This window comes from Crocuta crocuta, unplaced genomic scaffold, assembly GCF_008692635.1.
Source record: "Crocuta crocuta isolate KB4526 unplaced genomic scaffold, BGI_CrCroc_1.0 scaffold179, whole genome shotgun sequence".
In the NCBI taxonomy this organism is placed as follows: Eukaryota; Metazoa; Chordata; class Mammalia; order Carnivora; family Hyaenidae; genus Crocuta; species Crocuta crocuta.
Window position 1 is genome coordinate 4,919,326 of NW_027551568.1, and position 25,801 is coordinate 4,945,126.

At 53.7% G+C, this 25,801-nt stretch overlaps 2 protein-coding genes across 2 annotated transcripts in view; one reads left to right on the forward strand and one right to left on the reverse strand.

Moving 5' to 3' along the window:
* Positions 1–18,266, forward strand: part of CRMP1 (collapsin response mediator protein 1) — a 73,790-nt gene extending 55,524 nt beyond the window's left edge. The window contains exons 7-14 of the mRNA XM_077750417.1: positions 438–506; positions 1,651–1,771; positions 3,811–3,967; positions 5,246–5,387; positions 5,929–6,099; positions 10,949–11,128; positions 14,008–14,173; positions 17,189–18,266. Of these exons, the coding sequence (XP_077606543.1) occupies positions 438–506; positions 1,651–1,771; positions 3,811–3,967; positions 5,246–5,387; positions 5,929–6,099; positions 10,949–11,128; positions 14,008–14,173; positions 17,189–17,280 (1,098 nt within the window). The 3' untranslated portion in view covers positions 17,281–18,266. The remainder of the gene's footprint in view (positions 1–437; positions 507–1,650; positions 1,772–3,810; positions 3,968–5,245; positions 5,388–5,928; positions 6,100–10,948; positions 11,129–14,007; positions 14,174–17,188) is intronic.
* A 5,369-nt stretch (positions 18,267–23,635) lies between these two features.
* The window catches only part of EVC (EvC ciliary complex subunit 1), a 60,692-nt gene continuing 58,526 nt past the window's right edge, over positions 23,636–25,801 (reverse strand). Inside the window, exon 23 of the mRNA XM_077750383.1 lies at positions 23,636–25,286. Coding sequence (XP_077606509.1) covers positions 25,202–25,286 — 85 coding nt within the window. The 3' untranslated portion in view covers positions 23,636–25,201. The remainder of the gene's footprint in view (positions 25,287–25,801) is intronic.

The following is a 25,801-nucleotide window of genomic DNA, read 5'->3' on the forward strand; positions in this document are numbered from 1 at the left end:
GGGAGCCTGACCAACTTGCCGCAAGTCACAGAGATGACCAATTCTGTGGCTGGACTCACAGTTTAGGGCTTTTTGGCTTCCAAGTTCACGAATACCCAACCACCTTTCTTCCCCAAGGAGAACCCTGCAGCAGAGACTCGGGATTGGAAAGGTGGTGGGTGGTCTTCAGGGCTCATTTCTTACCAGCCCCCTCACTGGTGTCGGGGCACTGAATAGAGAGCAGGTGCGGATGTAGATGTCCTGGGTTGCAAAGGCAGAAGGAGGCAGGCGTAGCGGAGGGAGCAGAGAAGCTGGGTCACCCCGCAGCCCAAGTTTGACCCCTGCAAACCACTCACCCTCCCGGGCCTCCGCTGCCCATCTGCCTGACTGGGGGCTGGAGAACCGGCCTCTCCCCACTGACCTTCTACAACCTCTGACTCCTTGCTCTTCTCTTGCAGGAACAAAAGCGGATCTTGGAGATGGGCATCACAGGTCCTGAGGGCCACGCTCTGAGCAGACCCGAAGAGGTAACGGGGCCTCCCCTTGGATGTGACTCTGACATTGCTGAGGGCTCCCCCAGATGCTGTCCCAACTGGAAGAGCCCAGCCAGAGCCAACTGGGAATCAATCATATGAGCCAGCGAAAGGCTCTGCTTGTCCCTGGGCCCACGGGCATCACACCAAGTCCCCATGAACACTTCAGTGTCCTAACTGTGTCCAGGATCCTCACCGAGGAATTTGTGTGTTTGGTGATAGAAAATGGAGCCATTGGACATTGCCCACTGTGTTCTAAGACTCCAGCATGGATGAGTTTCCATGGCAGGCAGTGTGTGTGTGTGTGTGTGTGCGCGTGCGCGCGCGTATGTATGCGTGCATGCACTGTGGGCCTGGCCTTATGCCAAATACTGGGGACACAATACATGAGTAGACAGACTTTTACCCCAAGGGACTCTTGATCTAGCTCAGTGCTCTGCACCTGAGCTCCATGGCCCACGAGCTGTGTTCCTGGTCCCTCGTGAGGTCAGGGAGACCATGTTTATAAACATTTATAGCATGTGGACTTTGCCCCACATCCAGGCATGTGACCAGTGGGTCCACCCAAGAGAGCAGGGTGGAGACCCTCTTGGGTACGCATAGACTCAGTGCCAATCACAAGCAGTGGGACCACATTTGGGGCATCAGCAGACTGCAAATTAGAAGCAAAACATATCTGGTCCTTTCATTCAAGAAACACTGGTCTAGAGGGGGCAGAGATCAAGTCAAAGAGCAGGCACTTTCACATGGTTGCTGAATGCATGGAGAATGCATGTCTGACACATACATTCACTTACGTCAGATGTTTTATAAGTAATGGACCATTTTGTGGGCCTTTTGATGCTTTATTCTGCCTGGTTTGTTCCCTTCTAACAGAACATGCAGCGTACTTCCAAGCAAGCATCATGGCATAATCCTGTCTTCCAGCCCTCTAACCAAATACATTTTGCCTTGTTTTTTTTCCTTTCTTTTTAGAAATCTAGTATTTTTCTCCTTTGATGCGGTAGATTTGCCTCTGGCTGCACTTAATTGAGGAAAGCCGAAGGGCGCTGATTTGGGGAAAGCCCTGGGGACTTGGGGGGGGTCGTAACTGCCTCTGTTCCTCCCTCCTGTGACCCGTGTATTGCCGTGTCCCCAGCTAGAGGCCGAGGCTGTGTTTCGGGCCATCACCATCGCTGGCCGAATCAATTGCCCGGTGTACATCACGAAGGTGATGAGCAAGAGTGCGGCGGACATCATCACTCTGGCCAGGAAGAAAGGTACACAGCCCACCGCTTGGGCCGCCTGCGGGGCAGCTGGGCCATAAGGAAGGGGGTTGTCCAGTGGGGTCAAGTACACTGATGGGGCCACTGCTCAGAGACACCCTGCCAGCAGTCTAAGCCTCATGGAGGTAATTATCCCATCTTGTGGGATCAGATAATCAGCTCTGCGCTGTTCCAGCTCTGTCCTGGGTGTCACATCAAGTCGTGATGGGGGCGGGCTGTGTCCTCTCTGGGATCCTGCCCGCCCGCTTTCTGGTCCCCTCTGGGCCCTTTATCATGAGTCCGCTGTCTAGGGCCCCATGGTCAGTGTCTGCATCCAGGGTCCATCGCGGGGCCCACAGAGTCTCGGCTGTGGGTTGGGAAGGAAGAAGATGGTTTTCCAGAGCCAGGGGTCCGTGCCGGACATCAGGGGAGTGTGGTCCGGGAAGCCAGCCACCCAGCTCAAAGACGGACGTACGTGCACCATAACTGCTCTGAACGTTCGCTGCCTTGTCTCTCAATGGGCCCTGGGGGCTCACAGATGTGAAGCCCTTGGTGGGTCCCCAGGGCTCCATAGGTGTTGGTCGATGCTGTTCTCAGCTTCATGTTGGCCATTCACTTCCTGCTTTGGTGTCTTCACCTCCCAAGTGCGGCCCCAGAACCAGGCTGCCTGCCTCACTGAGGACCATTGGGTGAAGGCCGCAGTGGGTGTGTTCCAACCACAGGAGACTCAGAGCAAGGGCCCCAATACAGTCCCCAGGCCTTCTTGAGAGTGAGGTCCACAGTGTCCAGCAGTCACCAGACCAAGAAGGAAGAGGGATGCCCAGAGAATTTTCCTTCCCAAACTCAGGGAGAGAATGACGGACAGGTGGACAGAGGAGGGCGAGTGCCTGTTACACCGAGACAGTAGCTGGGACCCTTTAGTCCTGGTGGACATTCGCCAAAGACATTCGCCACCTGGACGGGGTCCACCTGTTCCCACTGCCTCGTGTGAGGCCAGCTGGGGAGTCGTGGGTCAGTGGGGAAGGCCAGGCAGAAATCAACAACACGACAACCATAATGGAACATCTGCTCTATACGTTATGTACCTTACTTCTCATAGGAGCCCTACGTGGGAAGTACTCCTACCTGTATTTAAGAAAGATCTTCAATACTGTATTTTAACCTGATATAACCAGCATAGTATTTCAACATGTAATTCTATAAAAATATTAATGATACGTTCTGTGTTATTTTTTCTGTGCTGTCACGCCAGTCATGCGTGTCTGTGGCAATTTAAATTAAGTAAAATTAAATACAATTTTATTTTTTTAATTTTTTTTACAAAGAATTAAAAAAATTTTTTTTAATGTTTTATTTATTTCTGAGAGAAAGAGAGATAGCATGAGCAGGGGAGGGTCAGAGAGAGAGGGAGACTCAGGATCGGAAACAGGCTCCAGGCTCTGAACTGTCAGCACAGAGCCCGACGCGGGGCTCGAACCCGTGAGATCATGACCTGAGCCGAAGTCGGACGCTTAACCGACTGAGCCACCCAGGCGCCCCTAAATACAATTTTAATTGGGGTTCCCAGAGGCCCCGGCGGCACTGAGCTGCAGGTGCTCAAGGCCATGACTCAGTGACAGCTTACCTGTTCCTGGTGTCTTTCTTTGCCTTATGTCACTCCTCAATCCCTAGCCAGTGCTGCCTGGAATCCCCTCCCATATAAAACACTTGAACCTGACTCCACTTGAAAATCTGATGCTGGCAGCATCCACACTGGGACAGCAAATCCCATCCCTGTGCTTCGAGTGACAAATCTGTCAAAGGGGATAATGGTCATATCCAAATCCTAAAAGCACGACCAGTCCAGGAGGTTGCTAGGTGGTGAAGCTGGTGCTTGAGTGAGTGCCTGGGCGGCCGGGCGTCACTGGGCTGGATGGTGAAGCCAGGAAGGACAGACAACGCATTGCCCCTCGGAGCCTTGTTTTCCGGTCTCTGAGACCCTCCACTTCTGTTACCCAGCACCCCGCACAAGACCATCCGTCCTTAACCACGTGTGTTCGTGTTTGTCCCCGAAGGCCCCCTCGTGTTTGGCGAGCCCATCGCTGCCAGCCTGGGGACTGATGGCACCCATTACTGGAGCAAGAACTGGGCCAAGGCAGCGGCATTCGTGACCTCCCCTCCCCTGAGCCCGGACCCCACCACACCTGACTACTTGACCTCCCTGCTGGCCTGGTGAGACCCTGGGGGGAGGTGGGCTGGGGGTATTTTGGGTATACTGAGGTCTATCAGGAAGCACCCAGGATTAGGAATGAGAGTCCAGGATTCACCTTGGGCTTGTCACTTGCATGCCCTGGAATGGCTTTCTGCCTTGGTTTTCTCATCAGCAACGTGGGGGAGCACATAGAACCTACTGCAGAGCTGGGAATGAGATGGTGCAGGAAATTGGCCTGGGATTTAGGGTTCACTAGGTGGCTCCTGTTACTTGCAAAGCACCTCCTGGCCACGTGCACACAGGAGCACAGCCACTTTGGTTTCTTCCCTGCTATTGGCCAGCATGAGGGAAGAACACTGAGGCCATAGGGAAGGCTAAGTGGTGAGGGGTGCAGGCAGCTCAGGGAGCAGAGATGCACGCTCAGAACCAGGAGACTCGCAGAAGGCTTCATGGGCAAGGCCACGTCGGGCCTGGAGCTAGAGGGGGAGTAGGAGTTTGCTGGATAGGGGATAAGTCAGGGCTTGTGGTCAGGAGGAGCCCCAAGGCGGTGAGGGTATGTGCCATTCATGGAAGTCCCTTTCTCCCAAATGACGCAGAAACCCTTGACTTGCATATCCACGGGCTTGCTCATCATCTGCAGCCTGAGGTCTGGCGGGCAGCTCCAAGTCCAAACGGACTCCCCATCTTCCCCCACACAGCTAACGCTCCCACAGCCTTGCCCATCTCTGAAGGTGGCAGGGCCCAGGCCAGAGGCCCCGGGATCTGCCCGCTTCTCACCCCATGGCTGTGGCCATCCTGGTTCACCTCCAACAGGCCCCTGTTTCCATGCTGCCCCCTTCCACGCCCCCAACACATCACAGTCTGTTTCTAACCAGCACCCTGAGTTTAAAACCCAGACCAGACCAAACCACTCCTCTACCCGGAGACCCCCAGGGTCCTCTTCTCTCAGCGTGAAATACAAGTCCCACACTGTCCCCCCAGCTGAGCCTGGTGTGGCCTCACTCCCTGCTGAACCTCACCTGGCACGTCTTTTGGGCGGATGCCCACTCTTCCGGGTGAGGAGGGGAAGCCCGCCTGGGGAGCCCTACGCACAGAGCCTGGAGCCCGCACTGACCGAACCTTCTCCCAACAAGACACAAGGCCCCCAAAGGACCTCCCAGGGTCACCCACTAATGCCCGTGATGTGCCCCAAACCCTCTCCCTAGAACCTCTGGGGGTTTTCGTTTCACAGACTGCATTGGGTGCCTGAAGTTCAACCTGAACTCAAGTGTGACCCCACCTTGTTTTTGTCCTTGCAGTGGAGACCTGCAGGTCACAGGCAGTGGCCACTGTCCCTACAGCACTCCGCAGAAGGCGGTGGGCAAGGATAACTTCACTCTGATCCCTGAGGGTGTCAACGGGATAGAGGAGCGGATGACCGTCGTCTGGGACAAGGCGGTGGTAAGGAACCACCCGGGGAGGCTCCTCTCCCCAGGAACATTCTAGAAGTACCCTACCTGGTCCATCAAAAGCTGGGGCATTGTGCACTGTTGGCCCTTAAAGCTCCCTTCCTTGCTTCGGGGCAAGGATGCAAAATGTTTTCTTTAGTTTTGTTTTGACCACATCTCAGTTCCTGTAAAGCATGTGTGTGTGTCTGGGGTTGACAGAGGGTACAGAGGATGCTTGTTGCACAAGTCAGCCCCTGTTCCCTGACTTGAAACCGAACATTTTAATTTATATTAAACTTGGACCCAACGAGACCGACAGGATGGCACAGTGGCTGTTGAGCAAATGCCAACGTACCTCTGGGCGGTCAGTTACATTTCCGCTCCAATTGGGCCACGCCCTTGTGCTCTTTCAGGATGGCCTATTTTCAGCAGGGGAGGAGTAAATTCCAGACTTCTGTTGTGGACTCCTATCGGTGGGTCCATATTTTTGCCCGTCTGCCCTTCCCCCGCAGCTGTTACGGGGCGTTCTTCTCATTAATGGATCTTGCCTTTAGGCTACTGGCAAAATGGATGAGAACCAGTTTGTTGCAATCACCAGCACCAACGCAGCCAAGATCTTTAACCTGTACCCCAGAAAAGGGCGGATTGCCGTGGGCTCGGACGCCGATGTGGTCATCTGGGACCCCGACAAGGTGAAGACCATAACAGCCAAGAGTCACAAGTCGGTAAGTTCTGGCTTATCTGAGACACTCCTGGTTTGGGTAAGTGATTATTCCTTTGCAAGCACTTTAGAAGTCTCTGGATAAAAATGATTTATGAAGTTTCCAGCCAGGATGTTACGTGATTATCGATGTGACTCCGTCATTCACATTTCTCTTCCAGTTGGAGAGACTGAGTTTGAGCAGGCTCCAGTAAGCGGCTATTGTTCTGTTAGATATGTTTTCTCTGCCTCGCTCTGATTCTGTCTCCGACTCTCTCTTTCGGTGGCCCCTGCTCTAGATGCATGCATTCTCAGGCTCAGAGGAGATGTATTAGATCCAAGATTCTTCTATTTCATTATCAAGCTAGAAGAGGTTTGATCTCCTAGCTCAGAAACGTCCCGCTTCATTTTGCGGTCACTGCTAACAGTCCGCAGAGGAAAGGTTTGGACCTAAAGCCTGCGGTGTGCACCCCTCCCCCCCAAGCGCAGTGCACGCTCTCCCAGGCCCCAGGCTCCAAGCCTATGGCTGAGGATTATCTCTGCGCTTAGTGCCTTACATGCACTTGACCTCTTTACTCAACCAGCAAACCTAAGATGCAGAGAGACACAAGACATCTTCCCCTCCCTCACTGCTTCTGTGATTCCACTCTGTGAGGCCAGCAGTGATCTTGGGTCTAGATTAAAGTCCACACTTAAGAGACACAGGAGGCCACAGACAGGAGGCCACAGCCTGGCCCCCGGCCCACTAACGTTGTTACAGGACATGGGCCGGGAGCAAGGGTGTGTGCGTGCTGCATCGTCCTGTGACAGGGTCCCCACTGCCACACAGAGGCAGATTCCCATCCTCCGGGGTTACCTGCTGGTGGAGGCCAGGCCACCTGCATGAGGACAGGACCCCAGCATCAGGAAGTCTCATAAGAAGGTGAGAGGAACCATTTGTAGCAGTTCATGAGCTTGGACCCTGGGGCCCTGCTTGGCCACAGGGGTCATGGCATTGGGGCCATAGAGGTCTTGTCCAGTCCATGACTATCTGGGACTCTATGACCGTCCCCGACAGGCAGTCATGCTTACAATAACCAGAGCTCCCTAGTGACATGCTGCCTTCCCTCACCCCCCAAGTTTCCAAGGGGGAGACAAGCCCGGGGTCGCCTCCCTGGAGAAAAGCGCACCCCATTCTCCACACTTATTGCCTAGCGGGCACGCAATCCCATTATAATCACCGTGAAGGCAGTGATGTGCGTGCACACAGTGGGGTCTGGTAATGTGGACAGACAGTGTTCCTCGTGGTGACAGGAAGGTGTCACATCAGGAGAACATTTGAGAAGGTCTTGCAGGTGAGAGACGGCGCCGCCGCGCCACCCGCCGGCTGGGGCTGCCCCGAGGCCTGCACGGTGGTCGAGGTCCAGCGGAAGATGAAGGCTGGACCAGCCGTTCAAGGCCTCATGCTGGGGGCCCAGCAGGGACACGGCAGGTGGGAAGGAGAGTGAGCTGGACACGCGCAGACCTCTCATCTCATTATTTCAGTGCGTGTTCAGTGGACGTGCGGGTTCAATGCTTAGGAGCGGCATTTCCGATGACTGTCACAATCCAGCCAGATACCATCTTGTGGTGGCTCTGTGCCTGGCAGTTCCACGTGTCGTGTCACTTAATGACACCTCACTTAGTGACTCAGTGATCCTCTCAGGTAGCCGGGGATTAATAAAGGCAGAAGTGGACAGAGAGAGGATACGTGTATGAGTTCCTGTGGCTGCTGTCACAAAGCATCACAAATTAGTGGCTTTGAACAACCGAAATGTGTTCTCTTATGATTCCGGAGGCCGTGGTCTTAAATCAAGGTGTCCGTGGGGCCGTGTTCCCCTGAAGGTCTCAGGGAGAGCCTGTGCTCTGCCTCTGTCCTGGCTCCTGATGTCGCTGGCTGTCCTTGCCGTCCCTGGGTCGTGGGTTCGTCCTTACCATCTGTGGCATCTCCCTGTGTCTTACCATCTGCCTTAAGGACACCAGCCATTGGATCAGGGCCCGCCTCCTCCAGTGCGACATCATCTTAGAATCCCATCTGCAAAGACTCGATTTCCAAATAAGGTCACGTTCTGAAGTCCTGACTGAGGGTTTGGACTAAAGCGTATCTTTTTAGGGGGACATGATTCATAATAATAAGTCATGGGACTGAGGTCACCCATGTGGGAAGTGACTGTTTTTTAGGTTAATCTTGGGGAAGCATCTTCCCTCCGTGCTGGGCCAGATTGGAATTCTTGTCAAATGGATCGAAGGTTGACGTGGAAGTTATCAAGGGTCTATATATAATAAAGCATGCTTTTATTTATTTATATTTTTAATTTTTATTTATTTTTGAGAGGGAAGGAGAGAGCATGAGCAGGGGAGGGGCGGAGAGAGAGGGAGACACAGAATCCGGAGTAGGCTCCAGGTTCTGAACTGTCATCACAGAGCCCGACATGGGGCTCGAACCCACAACTGCGAGATCATGACCTGAGCCGAAGTCGGACGTTTAACTGACTGAGCCACCCAGGCGCCTCAGCATGTTCTTAAAAATGATAGTTTGGGGCACCTGGGTGGCTCAGTCGGTTAAGTGTCCAACTTCAGCTCAGGTCATGACCTCATGGTTTGTGAGTTTGAGGCCCACGTCGGGCTCTGTGCTGTCAGCATGGAGCCGGCTTTGGATCCTCTCTTCCCCCCCTCTCTCTGCCCCTCTGCACTCTCGTGTACACACTCTCTCTCTCAAAAATAAAAACTTAAAAAAGTGATAGTTTTGGGGACGCCTGTGTGGCTCAGCCGGCTAAGTGTCTGACTTCGGCTCAGGTCATGATCTCATGGTTCATGAGTTCGAGCCCCGTGTCGGGCTCTGTGCTGACAGCTCGGGTCCTGGAGCCTGCTTCCCATTCTGCGCCTCCCTCTCTGCCCCTCCCTCACTCACACTCTGTCTATCTGTCTGTCTCTATCTCAAAAATAACTAAACATTGAAAAAAATTTTTTTAAAGAGTAATAGTTTTGAAGAATAAATAAATAAAATTAAATAAAAAATGCTAGTTTTGACGGCGAGAAGATCTGTCTAACCACGACACAAAACTTAGAACGTGTAACGGGGAAGATTGGCCTGTTTGAGCATCGACTGTGTACAAATTAAACAAATACCCCCTCTGTATGGCATGAAAATAAGAATTATTATTACCTTACATGAGATCACAAGGCAGAGGACAGACAGCGGGATGGTACTCAGGATGAACAACAGATAAATTCGTTAAAATCAAAAGTGTCCTCAGAGAGGCTCCTGGGTGGCTCAGCTGGTTACACATCCGAATCTTCATTTCAGCTCAGCTCGTGATCTCACGGTTCAGGAGTCCGTGCCCCGAGTCGGGCCCCGTGTCCCTGCTGGAAGCATGGAGCCTGCTTGGGATTCTCTCTCCTCTCTCTGCTCCTCCCCTGCTTTCTCTCTCTGTCTCTCAAAACAAGTAAATAAAAAGTGTCCTTAGAAACCAGCAAGAAAAATACCCAGAACCTAATGGCTAGAACGCTGTGCAAAAACACAGTTATGGAAGAAGAAATATACAAACCACTTCTAGATCTTTAATAACAGACCCCGTCTCACAGGTAACCAAATGCAGATCTCAAGGGTAAGACGCTATGGCTCACCGTGCAGTGACCCAGACCCTGGCGGCTGATGGGATGCAGGAGGGGTCAGACTTTGTTGGGAGTGTAGACTGGTGCTGCCATTTGGGAGGACAGATCTATTAAAGTTAAAATCCATTTATACTTTGGGCCCAAGCTCCACATCTAGAAAGGTTCACACAAGCCGGTGTGGATCCCCAGAAGGCTGGGTTTTAGCGAAACGCAGGGAAACAACCCAGTGGTCCATCCCTGGGAACTGGATAAATAAAGGATAAGACACTCCTGTGAGGGGTGTGGTGCAGCAGTTGAAAGAGTGTTGAACACATGTTTAACCCACGTACCTTCACTGATGGGGACAGTCCCTGAGCTCAGGAGAAAACTTCAGGTGAAAGCCAGCTGTACAGCGAGCGTTCTTGCAAAGTCGAGACAGTGGCTCATGCTCAGAAAACATCTGTGACACAGGAGAATCTCTTTGGGGCAGATGGCTCAGTCTGAGGTGGAAGAGACACCTACTTTTAAAAATCACATATTGTTTGCGCTGTTTGATTTTCTCTTACCATTTATATATATGACCTACTTTTTAAATTATAAAAAGCAGTCGGCTAGAGGTAGTTACATTCCCTATAGGAGTTATGGAAGTGATGTGTATTTTTAAGAATATATTTTGTCTTTCAAATTAGAGACAGAAATTAAAAATACAAGTGACGTTGGGGCACCTGGGCGGTGCAGTCGGTTAAAGCTTCTGACTCTTGATTTCCGCTCAGGTCACGATCTCACGGTTCGAGAGTTCGAGCCCCGTGTCAGGCTCTGCGCTGACAGCACAGAGCCTGCTTGGGATTCTCTTTCTCTTTCTCTCTGCCCCTCCCCTGCTCATGCTCTGTTTCCTTCTCTCTCAAAATAAATAAATATAACTTAAAGAAGTTTTTTTTAGAAATCTTTTTTTTTTTTTAATGTNAAGTTTTTTTTAAAGGGGGTATTTTTAAAAGACACGGAAATGTCTGTTTAGTCTGAGCCGCCACACTGCCTGACACCAGGGGCCTCCTTTCACGTTCGTGGTGCTGCAGACATCAGTTGGGTTGTCTACACCCGCCCTCCCCGCCCGCGATCTGCATGCCCGGCGGCGAGGGTGGGTTGTGGTGGCCCCACGGAGGGGTTCAGGGGCCAGGCGCCGGGAGGTGCCCCCCCGAGGGCGTGAGGGGCGTGCTGCCCCGTGCACAGGGCCATAGGGCACCGCCGTGTTTCTCGCCGGGCAGGCCCTGGAGTACAACATCTTCGAGGGCATGGAGTGCCACGGCTCCCCGCTGGTGGTCGTCAGCCAGGGCAAGATCGTCTTCGAGGACGGCAACATCAACGTCAACAAGGGCATGGGCCGCTTCATCCCACGGAAGCCCTTCCCCGAGTATCTGTACCAGCGCGTCAGGATCAGGAACAAGGTCGGTGGGTCTGGGGTCCGGGGCCCGGCGCATTCGCGAGTCACGGCCGCGGGGCGCCTCCCTCTCCCCCTGTGCCAGGTGGGCCCTTCCCCTGTCCTGCCTGTGACCCGGGGCGGGAGGGGAGGGCCCGGGGCTTTGCAGACTGTAAAGCGAGTGCGCATGTGCGGTGGGGGGAGGGGGCGCTGCTTCGGGGTACGCATCCCGCGTCATCTCGGGGCCCTCACCACCCGCGTTTCGGGGTGTCAGGACCCTCCTGGTGCTCGGGCGTTGGACTGGCCAGCGTCACCCAGCTGGGAAAGCTGAGGCCCTCAGGCATTGCCCTCCTGGTAAAAATAGCCGCCCCCCAGCGTACTCAGGGGGTGGCAGAACTGCTTCTAGACGCCCTTCAGGCCTTCCCTCTGGTCTGGCTGCCCTGGCCTTGCATTCTGCGTCCCCGTCGTCCCTCTTTCTTTAAGAGTCTTAGCAGGGATGCCCGGGGCCCTACCGAAGGGCGTGGGGCAGGCTCCGTCCCTGCTCTGGTCCAGCTCGGAGGAGGGAGCTGCTCACGCTTTGGCTAAACTGCCGCTGTGGCCCATCGTTCCCTAATCGGGTGCCTCCTGTCACCACGACCACCTGCTGGGTGGCTGATGTTTGCTGGAAAGGCCAGCTTGGGTGTATGTGTGTGTATCTGGGTGTGTGTGTGTGTGTGCATAGATATACTTGTGTGAATGTGTATATGTGTGTGTGCATGGACATGTGTGTAATATATTTGTATGCATGTGTATATGTGTGTGTGCATGCATGTATGCATAAATGTGTATGTATGCATGTGTGTGCATAGATATACTTGTATGAATGTGTATATATGTATAGTATACATGCTCGTGTGTGTATATATGTGTATGCACGTGTGAGTAGATGTATGTGTATGCACGTGTGTGTGCATAGATATGCTTGTATGAATGTGCACATGTGTGTGCATGCACATGCATATGTGTATATGTGTGCATGCATGTGTGTGCATAGATGTTCATTATGTGTAGATATACTTGTATGAATGTGTATATATGTATAGTATGCGTGCTTGTGTGTGTATGCATGTGTGTGAGTAGATGTATGTGTATGTACGTGTGTGTGCATAGATATACTTGTATGAATGTGTACATGTGTGTGCATGCGCATGTGTGCGTGCACATGTCTGCATAGATGCACATTGTGTATAGATATACTTGTATGAATGTGTATATGTGTGTATGCACATATGTGCATAGATGTACGTGTGTGCATAAATATATTTATATGAATGTGTATAGTGTGCATGCTCATGTGTATGTGTGCATATGTGTGTGCATGCACGTGTGTATAGATGTACATGTCTGTGCGTAGATATAGTTGTATGAACGTGTGTGTGTATGTGTGGGCCTGGTTGTGCATGCACCTTTGTGTGTGAGCAAATGCCTACACGCGTGTGCGTGTGTGCATGGATGTATATGTGCACACATTTGTGTGCCCACCTGTGGGTGGTCCCACTCTTCTTGTCCTTCATAAACGGCACCACCACCACCACCAGTTTTAATGGAAAAGCCCAGAAACCTCCTGTCTCCCCCAGACTCCCAGGTCTGCATGATGATGCTCGATGTCTTTCCGTGTCCCACAGGGCATAGCACCCTGAGTCCAAGAATCCAGATCACATAGACTTTGCGTGTCCAGAGGTGGGCAGGGACAGGAAGCAGGTCAGGTCTGAGAATGGCCTGAAAAGCCGAGGTGGCCAAGTGACCAGAGCAGGCTGTTAGGAGACCTGTGTCAACTCCCGGCGGGACACCCACTGAGGGGCACAGACGCACCTTGGCCAGCTGCGTTCCCTCTAAATCGGCCTGGACCCGAGGCCTGTGCTTGCCAGCCACGTCTGTACGAGCGGGTGCCTGGTATCTATGCCGGCCGTCATCTGCAGTGGCCACAAGTCCGGACCCCCGCGCATGCTGGGGGCAGAGGGCAGGAGCCACAGCCGGTGAGGGACAGGACCTGCCCCAGACCATGTCTCTGACTGAGCTGAGCTGGGGGGTGGTCACTGAAGGGCCTGGGGAGGCCCCCGAGATGCAGGAAGCAGGTATTGCGAAGAGAACAGAAAGGCGGCCAGAGCCGGCAGGCAGGGACGCAGGGCTCCCCAGGGCGATGCTCAGCCCGGGGGATGGAGACCGTGGCCGTGCCTCGGCCCCCCAGAGGGTCAGTGCAGATGTTCGCTTCCCAGTTTCCCCGAGCTGGCTGCCCTCCGAGGCGGCCCCGTCACCCCACCTTCCTCTCCTCCTCCTCCTTTCTGGAATCACCTCCCCAATAAACTATCTGCCCCCCAGTCCTTGACTCGGGCTCACTGTTTGCAGGGCCATAGATGATTCACTGGCCCTGGAGGGGATGGTGGGCCGTGTCAGGGAAAGTGTTTGCCTCTTGAAAATGGGCTTGGGGTCCTCCTGCATGAAGCTCTGTGTGCGTGTGTATGTGCACACACACAAGCATGTGTGCATCTATGTGCACGTCCTTCTATATGTGTGTGCTGGATTCTACGTATGGGTGAACGCATGCGCATGGGTGAATTGTCTGTGTGCATGTGTGTATGNCGTGTGCATCTATGTGCACGTCCTTCTATGTGTGTGCTGGATTCTACGTATGGGTGAACGCATGCGCATGGGTGAATTGTCTGTGTGCATGTGTGTATGTGGAGTAAGTGGGTACATGTATATTGGCCGTGTGTGCACCTGTACCCGTGTGTGTGTGTGTGTGTGTGTGTGTGTGTGTGTGGCCCCGAGGCGACCTCCAGTCACTGTCCCGCCGCAGGGCTCCTGCCTGCCTGAATAGGAAGGCACAGGTGCACCTTGCCCATCAACGCCCCTCACCTCCCTGTTTAGGTTTCTGGGTTGCAAGGTGTTCCCAGGGGCATGTACGACGGTCCTGTGTACGAGGTGCCAGCCACACCCAAATATGCAACCCCTGCCCCGTCTGCCAAGTCCTCACCTTCCAAACACCAGCCCCCGCCCATCAGGAACCTCCACCAATCCAACTTCAGTTTATCAGGTAAGAGGCTCCCCGCTTCCCAGGGCCCCACGCTCCCCCTGCAAGGGCTCCCTCAGGCGCTAGGTGAGGAAGCAAGGAGCCCATGCTCTCCTCCTGGGGTGCCAGAGCAGGCTGGGGGAGGTCAGAAAGCAGAGGGCATCCGCAGGGGCTACACAGAGATACCTGACCTTGGTTATGAGGTCTGCACAGAAACGCCCTGAGCTCATCCTTAAACACACCTTAGCCATGAAGCTGAACGTGTCCCTCAGGCCCAGTAGACGCTGCAGTTTCATCAGCTCGCCACGTGAGGGCAGACATGGACACGCTGGGAACACGGAATTGGAATTTTGTCCCCCAGAGTATTTGATGGTGATGAATTAGACACAGCTGGGCAGCCCCCAGTCTGTTCCAGGGGTCAGCAGACTTTTTCTTAAAGGACCAGATAGTAAATATCCTAGGCTTTGTGAGCCAAGTGGCAAAATGTAGGATATTCTATTAAGTAGCCATTTCACTTTTTTTAAAATTATTTTATTTCTAGGAGAGAGAGAGAGAGAGACAGCATGAGCAGGGGAGGGTCAGAGAGAGAGGGAGATACAGACTCTGAAACAGGCTCCAGGCTCTGAGCTGTCAGCACAGAGCCCGACGTGGGGCTCGAACCCACGAACTGCAGGATCCTGACCTGAGCGAAAGTCGGACGCTTAACTGACTAAGCCACCCAGGCGCCCCTTAAGTAGCCATTTCAAATGCAACCATTGTACAGTGTAAAAAAATGTAAAAAACTATTCTTAGCTCCTGGACAATCCGAAAACAGTCAGTAGCCAAGCCTTGTTGATGGATGGTCCGTAGTTTACAGACTGGGGTCTAACAGGAGTGAAGGACATTTACATAGAAAAGCTGAAGTGCTTAGCAAAAGGGAGCCGAAGGGGCAGAGAGAGAGAGAGATGGGCATGAGTTTAAATTGTAGGGGTGGCAACATGACTTCCATCCAGGGAATGTCTGTCTCAGCGATTATGCTCAGTGACTACGGGACACGTAAATTGTGGGGCAGGGTCCCCAGTCCAGCTCATCTCATTTTCCATGCGCCTTCATGCACGAGCTTCCCACACACTGAGCGTGATTCCAGTCTTTAAAGATAACTAGTATTGTTTCCACAAACGGACTGGAAATACACCTCGAGTAGCTCGGCTGATGCTCAGTCAAGAACAGGGATTGGATGCAATACCAGGACAAGCCACTGGGTGGGGCTACGTGGAGTTTGCAAACTGGACCTCTCTTCTCAAGTGGTGCAATTCACAATTGCTGCCAAATACGAGGGAAAATCTCTCCCCTTCAGAACTAGAAAAACAATGAAATAAAAAGTCTGCTGGAAGGGCCCCACGGCCACCCAGCGTCCCAGGTTGGCACTCAGTCATCTCCGAGAGCCACAGCACCTCCCTGGCCAGCCTCACGGCAGGCTGACGGGTGATTTCAGTTGCTACCAACACTGTAGCTGCTTTCGGACACCAGGAATGACTTTGCAGATGCCTTTTTTTTTTAAACTTTTTTTTAATGTTTTATTTATTTCCAGGAGAGAGAGAGAGAGAGAGACAGCGTGAGCAGGGGAGGGTCAGAGAGAGAGGGAGTCACAGACTGAAACAGGCTCCAGGCTCCGAGCTGGCAGTCAGCACAGAGCCCGACGCGGGGCTCGAACCCACGAACCGCGAGATTGTGACCTAAGTGAAAGTCGGACGCTCAACCGACTAAGCCACCCAGGCGCCCCGCAGATGCCTTTTAAATAATCTGTGTGATGTTACTTTGTAGAGATGCAGCATGATTTCCTGCACGAGTGTCCTTTGTCCAACAGGTGTTTTCAGAGTAGCTGACGGGTAACCAGCAGGGTGGAGATGATTACGAGGGAAACTGATTTCTGAATCTGGGACAAAAGGAAGTGAGGGCAAGGGAGGGTGGGTCTGATGCCCGGTTGCCTGGATTCCAGACGTGACTCGTACTGGAGCCTGTCTCCTGACTGGACCCCAGGGCCCTCTCATGCCTTCCCTCCTTTTGGCATTGTCCATCCGTCACTAGTAAGTCGTTGAATACATAGTTATTGAGCACCAGGCACTGGGCTGCGTGCTGGAACTTTAAATCTTTAACTGCAAGGGGATGCATAACTTTGGAGTGAGTGGTCGGCTTTGCAGATTTAAAACAAAAGCGGATGCCCCTTCTCCATGCAGATCTACCCATTGCCAGTGAGGTGGATAAATGCAGCTCTAAGTAGTTCACACATGTACGTGCACACACACACACATATGCACATATACTTACTCCCAATGCACACACACACACACGAATATGCACACACATGCACTCCCAATGCATGCATGCNCATACGTGCACACACACACATATGCACATATACTTACTCCCAATGCACACACACACACACACGAATATGCACACACATGCACTCCCAATGCATGCATGCACACACATATATGCACATGTGCACTCTCATGCATATCGTACACAAAACACATGTGAAGCACCAGGCACTGCTGTGTGCTGTTGTGACTCCCGTGGAAGCTGGGGCGTGGAGACAAACCGGATGGGGCTGGAATCCTGCCTTGCCCGCCCTCTAGCTTTGCCCCCCAAGATGCATGACCTGAGCCTCAAATTCCTCATCTGTAAAGTTGGGGTCAAAACACCCCCTTCATAGTATCGCCGTATACCCTAAACGCAAGCACATATGTTAAAGCACCAAGACTGTGCCTGTACACAATAGGCACTCAGTAAGTGCTTGCCCACCCGTCTCAAGAACGCGAAGCCAGGCAAGAAATAGTGCAAGGTGGTCAGGGCAGCAAAAGGGTGACCCCAGGGCCTGAGGGGGCACAGAGGAGAGAGCAGTGAACCCCGGAGGTTCAGAGCCTTCCCAGAGGTGAGCCTGGATTGAGTCCCAAAGAGTGAAGAGATGGAGGGATGTCACGAGGGCTCAGAATCCCAGCTCTCAGGAGCGGCCAGTGGAACCTGCCTGGAGCAGTCGACTCTCGTCTCTTACAGGTGCCCAGATAGATGACAACAATCCCAGGCGCACGGGCCACCGCATCGTGGCGCCCCCTGGTGGCCGCTCCAACATCACCAGCCTCGGCTGAAGGCGGACGAGTGGATGAGCCAGTGAAACGTTCTAGGAATACTGTCCATCCCTTTCCCTGTCAGGGGGTGGGAAACTCGCAGTTTTATTTGGTACTGATGGGGGGAAAATTGAATGGTGTTCTTTCCTCTTTTGTTTAGGAAGAAGTGGTACTAGTGTGGTGTGTTTGCTTGGAAACTCCTTGCCCCACAGTTGTGTGTTCATGCTGACTCCACCTTAGAGCATGGGTCTCCATTTCCCTCCTTAGTGAACCCAGCTTCTAGCATCGTCTCGTACTGTCCCCTCCACTTCTGACTCCACGGGCTCCATGATTCTCTGGGTGGTTCCTTTGCACCCTTGTAGCTGTTTTAGGATAGTTGATGCATGTTACTAAATTATGTATGCAAGTCTGTGAGTGCGTCTGACGGAACATTGCCGAGGACCAATGTAGACACAATGCCAAGACCTCAAGCCCCCAGGGGCACTTCCAAACTGCTAACGTGAAGATGCTTCCTCGTCGTCCCCACCCCAAGTCCGCACTAGAAAGAAGCCTGCCCCTCCCCTCCCCACCCCATCCCCACTGAGACCTTCTGTGCATCCTCAGAGAGGCAGGGGAACCTTCCAGTGCTTTCAGAGAAACATCATCCACGTCCTGTGTCAGAAGCCCTGGTCTCCGTGGCACTTGTGACTCGCCATGACGTCTTTCCGGTCTGTGTGTGTCCCTTCCAGCCAGCTCCGACTTCAGGCCTAGCCAGGTTCACACTCAGAAAGGGGTCTTCCCACCCCCATCAGGGCTGACGACCGTGGGGCGACGGCTGCTCCCGGCTGCCGTGGTCCTGGTCCCTTTGAGGTGGTTGACGGGGCAGTCAGATTTTTAAAGTTTTGTACAAAGTTTTCCTTTGTAATCAATCACCCCCATTTTTACTTAACAACTGACTTATTGTGGCTCTTATTTCTGAATTCAAAGCTTGTGAAAAAATAAAGAAAATAAACAGCCTGCTGGCTCGACTGGCGTGTTTTCACTTACGGGGGACTGTCTGGTTGGGGCAGCGGCTTGGCAGTCCTTCCGCGTGAGGACTGGAGTGTGGGTTGCTTCACGGGACTCACTCTTGGTAGACACTGGGGGAGCAGAGGAGGAAGGTGAGGGAGCCAGTCATGGGGTGTGGAGCGTTGGTCTCGGATCCTGAGGCCATGGCGGGGAAAGCAGGTGGCCGGTGGCTTCTGTGACATGGGTTGAAAGCACACATCCATTCCCTCCTGCCTGGCCCATCCCTGGCACATTCTATTCTTATCGGTTATGGGTCTGCCTCAGACTGGGAGCTCCAACCTCCTCAACACCATGTTTCTTCACTCTGGTCCCATGAGCAGATGCACATTCTGAGAAGTAAAAACTCAGGTAAAGTGCTTGTTCCAATTTGCCTTTAGTCGTAGTGATAATAGTGGTGGTGGTGGTGATAATAGTGATGATGATGGTGATGATGGCGGTGATGATCGTGCTGGTGGTGGTGATGGTCGTGACGGCGGCGATGCCGGTGATGGTGGTGATGGTGGTGGCGGTGACGGTGGTGATGGTGGTGGTGATGGTGGTGATGGTGGTGGCGGTGACGGTGGTGATGATGGCAGTGATGATCGTGGTGGTGATGGTGGTGGTGATGGTGGTGGTGGTGGTGGTGATGGTATTGATGGTGGTGGTGGTGGTGATGGTGGTGATGGTGGTGATGGTGGTGGTGATGGTGGTGGTGGTGGTGATGGTGATTATGATGATGAAGGTGGTGGTGCTCAGGGTGGTGATGGTGGTGATGATGGTGGTGATGATCGTGCTGGTGGTGGCGGTGGTGGTGATGGTGATGGTGATGGTGATGATGAAGGTGTTGGTGGTGATGATGGTGGTGGTGGTGATGATGAAGATGGTGATGGTGGTAATGAAGGTGATGATGGTGGTGATGATGAAGGTGGTGGTGATGGTGATGATGGTGATGGTGGTGATGATGGTGATGATGGTGGTGATGATGAAGGTAGTGGTGATGGTGGTGGTGGTGGTGGTGATGCTAGCAGTATCTGTGTGGCACTGGCTGCATGTTAGGTACTCTGTGAGGCAGGCTCTTTTACTATTCCCCTTTGACAGATGAATCCTAAAGAGCTCAGTGACATGTCCAAGATCACATAGCAAGGAAGAGGCAGGGCTAGGATTTGAATCCAGGACCCATGCAGTTTGGCTCAAAGGCCAAAGCTCCTTGCTCCTAACTACTGAGCCTTACTGACATTCAAGGCAGGATGGCTTTGATGGTCCTACATCTACTTACTGGTTTTAGTGTATTCTCCCTCTGCCCCCAGCTGGGTTAAGATATCTTGGTTAAGGTCCAACATGGTGTTGGCTCACAGTCTGCCGTGGACTTTCTTGAAACAAGGCTAAATACAGGGAGGGTCAAGGCCTTTTGATGTTTGGCCTTGGCTCATTCAGACTAATGAATGGGCAATGAAGAAACGTCCAAATGAGTAAAGTTGGCAGCAGCAAGTTACTCATCCCACTCTCTGGAAAGCACTTCCTCCCCAGCATCGACCCCCTCCCCCAGCCCACCTGGGAATGCAAGCAGAAACAGCCACAACACCCTCTCTAAGGCCGACCCTGGAGGGGCTACCACCCAGCTGCACAACCGTCTGAGTCCCCCAGCACCCAGTGTCCCACGCGACGTTCCCCAGCACTTCCCAGAGGCACAGTCATGGGCCTGGGTGGTGTGAGACAGATGAGCCTTAAGTCTTGGAGGCTGTGCTGAAACATTCCTTGTAAGGCATATGCTTCTCTTTCGTGTCCCGAGGAGGCAGGAAGAGGTAAGCAGTGTTTCTTGGAAAGCTATCCATTCTCTTCTCCATTTGCACCTATGACTCCCCTTTGCCACGTCATAGCCTAGCCCCAGGCTCCGGGAGTCAGGACGTGGACATCCTGGAGAGGGGATTAGTCTGCTGTCCCAAGTCTTCTAAGTCTCCTTCCAGAAATTTTGTTTTATCTTGCCACGTTCAGGTATATGGTCCATCTTTCACTAATCTTTGTGTATACGGAAGAGGAGGGTCCAAGACTCACTCTTTCCGTGTCATATCCAGTGACCCGGCACCATTAATGGAAAAGACTATCCTTTCTCTCATGAAGCTGCAGCGGTGGCTTTCCTGCAAATCAGATGACCGTAGTGTGCATGTCTTCTGATCCAGTGGTCCCGAGGTGCACGGCAAAATGGATGTGGAGCCCAGGGCTGGGCCGGGCTGGGAGCCCCAGTCTGCCGTGCTTGCTAATTTCCACTGTAGTCAGTTTCAAAGTACCAACGTGAAGCTAGCAAGCTGGCAACTCATAAAATGTAAGTGGGCTCTGGTGTCCCAGTGAGGGCTGGCCCGGCCCCACTACATCGGCTGCTCTGTTTTTGCACCCGTATTGCACATGGTCTATAAAAAGTGAAGACAGAACGGCCAAGGTCTCCTCATATCCATTTCCCCTGTGCAGGTGANTCCGGCCCCACTACATCGACTGGTCTGTTTTTGCACCCGTATTGCACATGGTCTATAAAAGTGAAGACAGAACGGCCAAGGTCTCCTCATATCCATTTCCCCTGTGCAGGTGAAGCCCCAACCATTTTCCAGTGTCTTCCACACCACCTACCATGTTCTGGCCCCAGAGCTGGCTTGGCCACTTTGGTTATGGTGCGTGGACTGGAGAAGGCTGCTCCCCAAGGCTGAGTGTCAGATCTCCGCACACTTGGGGGCTGGTCTTGGGACCAAAGCGCATGTAGTCATGACTCTGGCACCAAGCGTCGGCCCTGATGATGCGCATTTGATTTGCAGTGGCCTTGGCTGAGTTTCTCTCCAGCGACGTCAGTTTACGAGGCAGAGGAGCACGGGGAGTATTTCTGAACCAGGAGGACTTTTACCAAACTGAAATCCCCTCTCCCCCCTTCCCCTCCTCCTTTCTTTTGCCTTCCACCAAGTGTCTGTGCTTTGCCACTTGGGGCCAGATGCTGTGCTCCTCAGGAGGAACGCGAAGGCATGCTTTCCGGGGGAAGGTCAGGGATTAAATTATTACCCCAAACCTCGAGCTGCACCCTGTGCCCAGAGCCAGGAAGAAAAGCAGATGCTCGTCTCCTGCTCCTCGTGTTTCCAAAGAGGGAGGGGTGTCTGCTCTCTGGGGGAGGGGTGTGGGGCTCCCTTGGCCTTTCTCGAACCTTCTTCCCCAGCAAAGGAGAAGTACCCGCTTGCTCAGTCTGGGAAGAAGGAACTGAGCATGCTGAGTGGTGTCCTTTGCTCTCTCCAAGGAGGTGAACGAACTCAGGACACACACTTCTCCCCGGATGCAGTTTCCCACGAAGTGAATGATGTGTGCACAAACCCCCACCCAGGCCGGGGGGTGGGCTCAGCGATGTAAGCACAGAGTCATACGTGTCTTTGCAGCTTACACAGCCAGGTGTTGAACTGCAACCGCTGACACTATTGCCTTTCGCTGCAATGTCCCCGCGTGTCTGGTGATACTGGGGAGGCCACGGGCATCTCTGGGATGGGGGTAGGGCAGCTTGACTTAGATTCAGCGTGGACATTTTTGTCTGGAGCACAAACAGCCAGTGCCGCGTCACACAGCGGAGCACCGGGTCCTGTGGCACCCAGCACCGGGAGTGTGTGGCATGGGGGAGGGACACAGCCAGAAGGTGGTCCGTGGAAAATCTCCCAGCTGTCAGATGCGTCGTATTTTGAGTGGAGAAATATCAGAACAAGGTAGTGCAGAGATGGGTGGATCAGGCAATTCGTTGGCTTGAAACACTACTTCATTTTTGGATTTGTGATCCTGGGGAACTCATCAGGCTTTTAAAATATATCGCTTGTTCTCACCTCCCCCTCCCTCATTCGAAACATACAATCACTCTCATACCTTGGTAGTTTCACTGGCTTTTTATGAAGCTCGTCTCCTGCCCAGATCTGGGTCCCCCTCCGGCTCCTTCCTCGCCGTGTTTCAGGGCTGTCCCCATAGTGGAGGCTTGTGTCCCCACGTGCGTGGCCAGGAAGGGGTGAGCAAGCCCTTCCTGGCCACATGGCCCAACTCGGCTCCATGGCTTATGAAGCTGATGTGCAGACCTCTGTCTGACTGCTCTGCCTGTATCTCAACTGGTTCCAAATGTGGATGGGAAAGGGATGCTATTTATTCCCCTCCTCATCCCGGCAGCGAAATATTCAGTGCTAAGAGCCCAAAAGGAGGGTCTGGTCTTGTCTGAGGGGTGCAGGGAAGGCTCTTGAAGGCGGAAGTCCTACTGAAGGGGCGTGGATGATGGTTACATGCTCGGGAGGCCAGGGGGATGGAAAGGGGGGAGAACTGGTCCAGGCAGCAGCAGGAAAGTCCTGTACAAACGCCCAGTGACAGGCAAGGGTGGGCACCTATGAGTCCATGAGAGGAGACAGGATGTGAGGCTGAGACCAGACCTCGCAGGGTTCTGCGGTCCACGTTAAAGATTTCCTTTTTCTCTTTAGAGCAAAGGATACTGATGTGTGTTTCGTAACGTGTGGACCAGGAGGCTGGGTCAGGGCAGGAGGCAAGGGGTGCAGCGGCTGGGAGTTACCTGTGGCAGCGTCTAGGTCAGCAGACAGACCCCAGGCTGGCCAGAGAGGTCCTCAGAGGGTCTGTGGCCTTTCTCCTCGCAGCTGAGCTCGGACCAGAGGGTAGGTGTGAGTCAGAAAAGGAATCTGCTAACTTCTCACTGAATCATCACTCGCATCCCCACCAGCTCCGTCTCCTTCCATTTCCGTAACAATCCAGAGCCCGTAACCCGCACAGGGACGGGAACCCAGTGGAGGAGGGGGTCACGGTGTGTCCTTGGTCTCCCCTGCACGGGGTGTGTGCTGTGTTCGCGCAGCCCGGCCTCGGGCGTCCCAGAGCCGGTGCCAGACACCGAGTGCCCTGTGGATTCCAGCACCCACGTTTCGTTCCCTGCTCCCCCCAGGAGCTGGAAGAGTCAGGTAGAGATGGCATGAAAACAGCAAGAGTTCACAGTCTTTCCTGAATCACGCGCCCCTAACTGCACCAAGCACAGTCGCTAGGCAGCAGGACTGAGGAAGGGTCCAGAAGCACTGGCATGTGACACAGTCCCGTGGGCCGAGGGAGCTACGCTCATGAAGCAGAATAATTGTCTGATCTATGGAAGCTGAGATTGCCCTTCCATCTTTCAGAGAGCCTGGTGCTGCTGGGGGCGGGGGTCTGCATTTACCAAATGCAAGTCATCAAACCAGACACTCCCAACTCTGGAATGCCTCTGTGCACAGGACCCGTGTGACAAAAGTGATTTCTACATTAACCAGGTTCTCAAAACACGGCCGGAAGGAAACAAACACAGCCTGTTACCAGACTCTGCAGAATAATGAAATGCTTTATTTCGCCACAAGAGGGGGCTGCTGGTTAACTCTGGAAATCCCGCCTGCTGACCCGTCAGGACCAGATGCTCTGACCGGAAGCACCCTGAACGAGCCATGGAGCTGCCCTTGTTACTTCTTCTGTCTCAGCTACTCTTTGCTGACTAACAGAATCTAATTTGGATTTCAAGAAATAAGAATCCAGGCCACAGTTGGTCCAGAAATCTCCTGGAGCCTGGAGCCCACTATGTTCTGGGCCCACCCAGGGGCTGGCACGCTTCGATGCAGGGGACATCTGGCTGCATCTGGACACGTGTCTGGTTGTCACAACCGGGAAGGGCTCCTGGCATCTGGTGGGTGGAGGCCTGGGATGCTGCTGAACATCCCACAAGGCACAGGACGGCCCCCACCCCGAAGCAAAGGATTATCTCACCCCAAATGTCCATAGCACTGGGTTTGAGAATCCCTGATCTCAATGAGAAGAGTCATTTCCGTTCCTGGTGGGAAAGGCCTCTCCTGGCAGTGATTTAAGTGTGGCTGATCTGGAAGCTTCTGGATGCTGTCCCTGCCCAGTGGGAGCAGCGGTGCCCCTGGGAACATGTCTCTTGAGGGAGAATTGCCATCTGGCAGACGGCCTGTCCCCTCCCAGGGGCAGTCCGAGGGCTGAGTGGGGCTACTGCAGGTGTCATTAGGTACCGGTGAGGCTCAGGTCCCCAGGGTGGGTGACGCAGGCCTGTAGGTCAGGGATTCCGTGATCTGTGTCAGGGTCCTGGGGCCCTGAGACAACGTCCCAGATGACCTGGCGTTAGCTGCTGGCTGAGGCAAACGGGAACGGGTCCAGATGAGAGCCCCACGGCCAGATGCCTGGGACACATCTCATGGGACAGAGAGAACAGGGGTGACAGAAATGGAGAAAAAGAGGCGCCTGGGGGGCTCAGTCGGTTAAGCGTCTGACTTCAGCTCAGGTCATAATCTCACAGTTCGTCAGTTCGAGCCCCACCTTGTGCTCTGTGCCGACAGCTCAGAGCCTGGAGCTGCTACAGATTCTGTGTCTCCCTCTCTCTGCACCTCCCCCGCTCATGCTGTCCCTCTCTCTCAAAGTGAATAAACACAAAAACTTTTTTTATAAAGGAATGGAGGAAAGCCTTCAGGCCAGGAAGCACCAGCCACGCCCAGAGAGCCCGCATTGCCAGCAGAACTCCATGGACAGTCCGGGGAGAGGGGCTAGAGTGGGGCAGCCTCACGCTGGGCAGGCAGGCTCGGGTGGCATCAGGGCACAGTGGGGTGGGGGTGGGGTTCGGAGAGCCAGGCCGGAAAGAGGTCCCTGAGGAAGGGAGCCACGTCTCCAAGCCAAAGAGAGAGAGAGGACTGCAGATAGGCTTCCAACACACGTTTCTAATCCCATGGGCCAGGCGGTAGGGTCCGCCATGCCCATGCAGGCCCTCTCGGGCCCTTCTCCGTCGTCTGTCCGTCCCCAGTGGCCTCCACCCTGTCCCCAGGCCGGGGTGGGGTGGGGCAGGCAGGTGGCATTCCAGCTGCGTCTCCCACGTAGGCCCGACTCAAACTGTAAACTACGAATTGCTTCTTTCCTTTAGCAGCTTCTTGGGGTTCTGGCCATCGCCAGCTTCATTCTCTTGCTGATTCGGCCGTTTGCTGCTTAAAACACGGAAGCAATGCAGTGGTCAGAACCCGACTCCAGATCTGTGCCGATGCAAGAACTCCTCTGATCTGATCAGTGCGACAGGCTGGATGAAAACAGTTTTCCTTTCGCTAGGGATGTCCAGAGGCACACACAGCCCCCCGTTTCCCTCCGTGTGGGGGGGAGCGGGGGGCTCGCTGAGGGCCACAGGGTAAAGGAAACTCCCGACTCAGATGACTGCGCGCCCCGGGACGCACTGACCCCGTTTAGGTCCCAAAGCATCTGCAGCCAGTGGGGGCCTGGCGAGGCAGGGGGTGCCTGGAGGTTCAGGCTGGGTGCTGGGGGACGGGGAGCCAGGTCATAGCAACCCGGCCAAATGGGACACGAATCATAGCGGAGACAGGGATGCTGACGGTTCCCACCATTTCCCATCACTCTGGGACCCTGTGCTAACAGCTCCGAGGAAGGTGCCTGTCTTCCTGCGCGGTCTGTCAGCAGTCAGTAGGTGTCCACTGGCAGTAAGCCAGCAGCC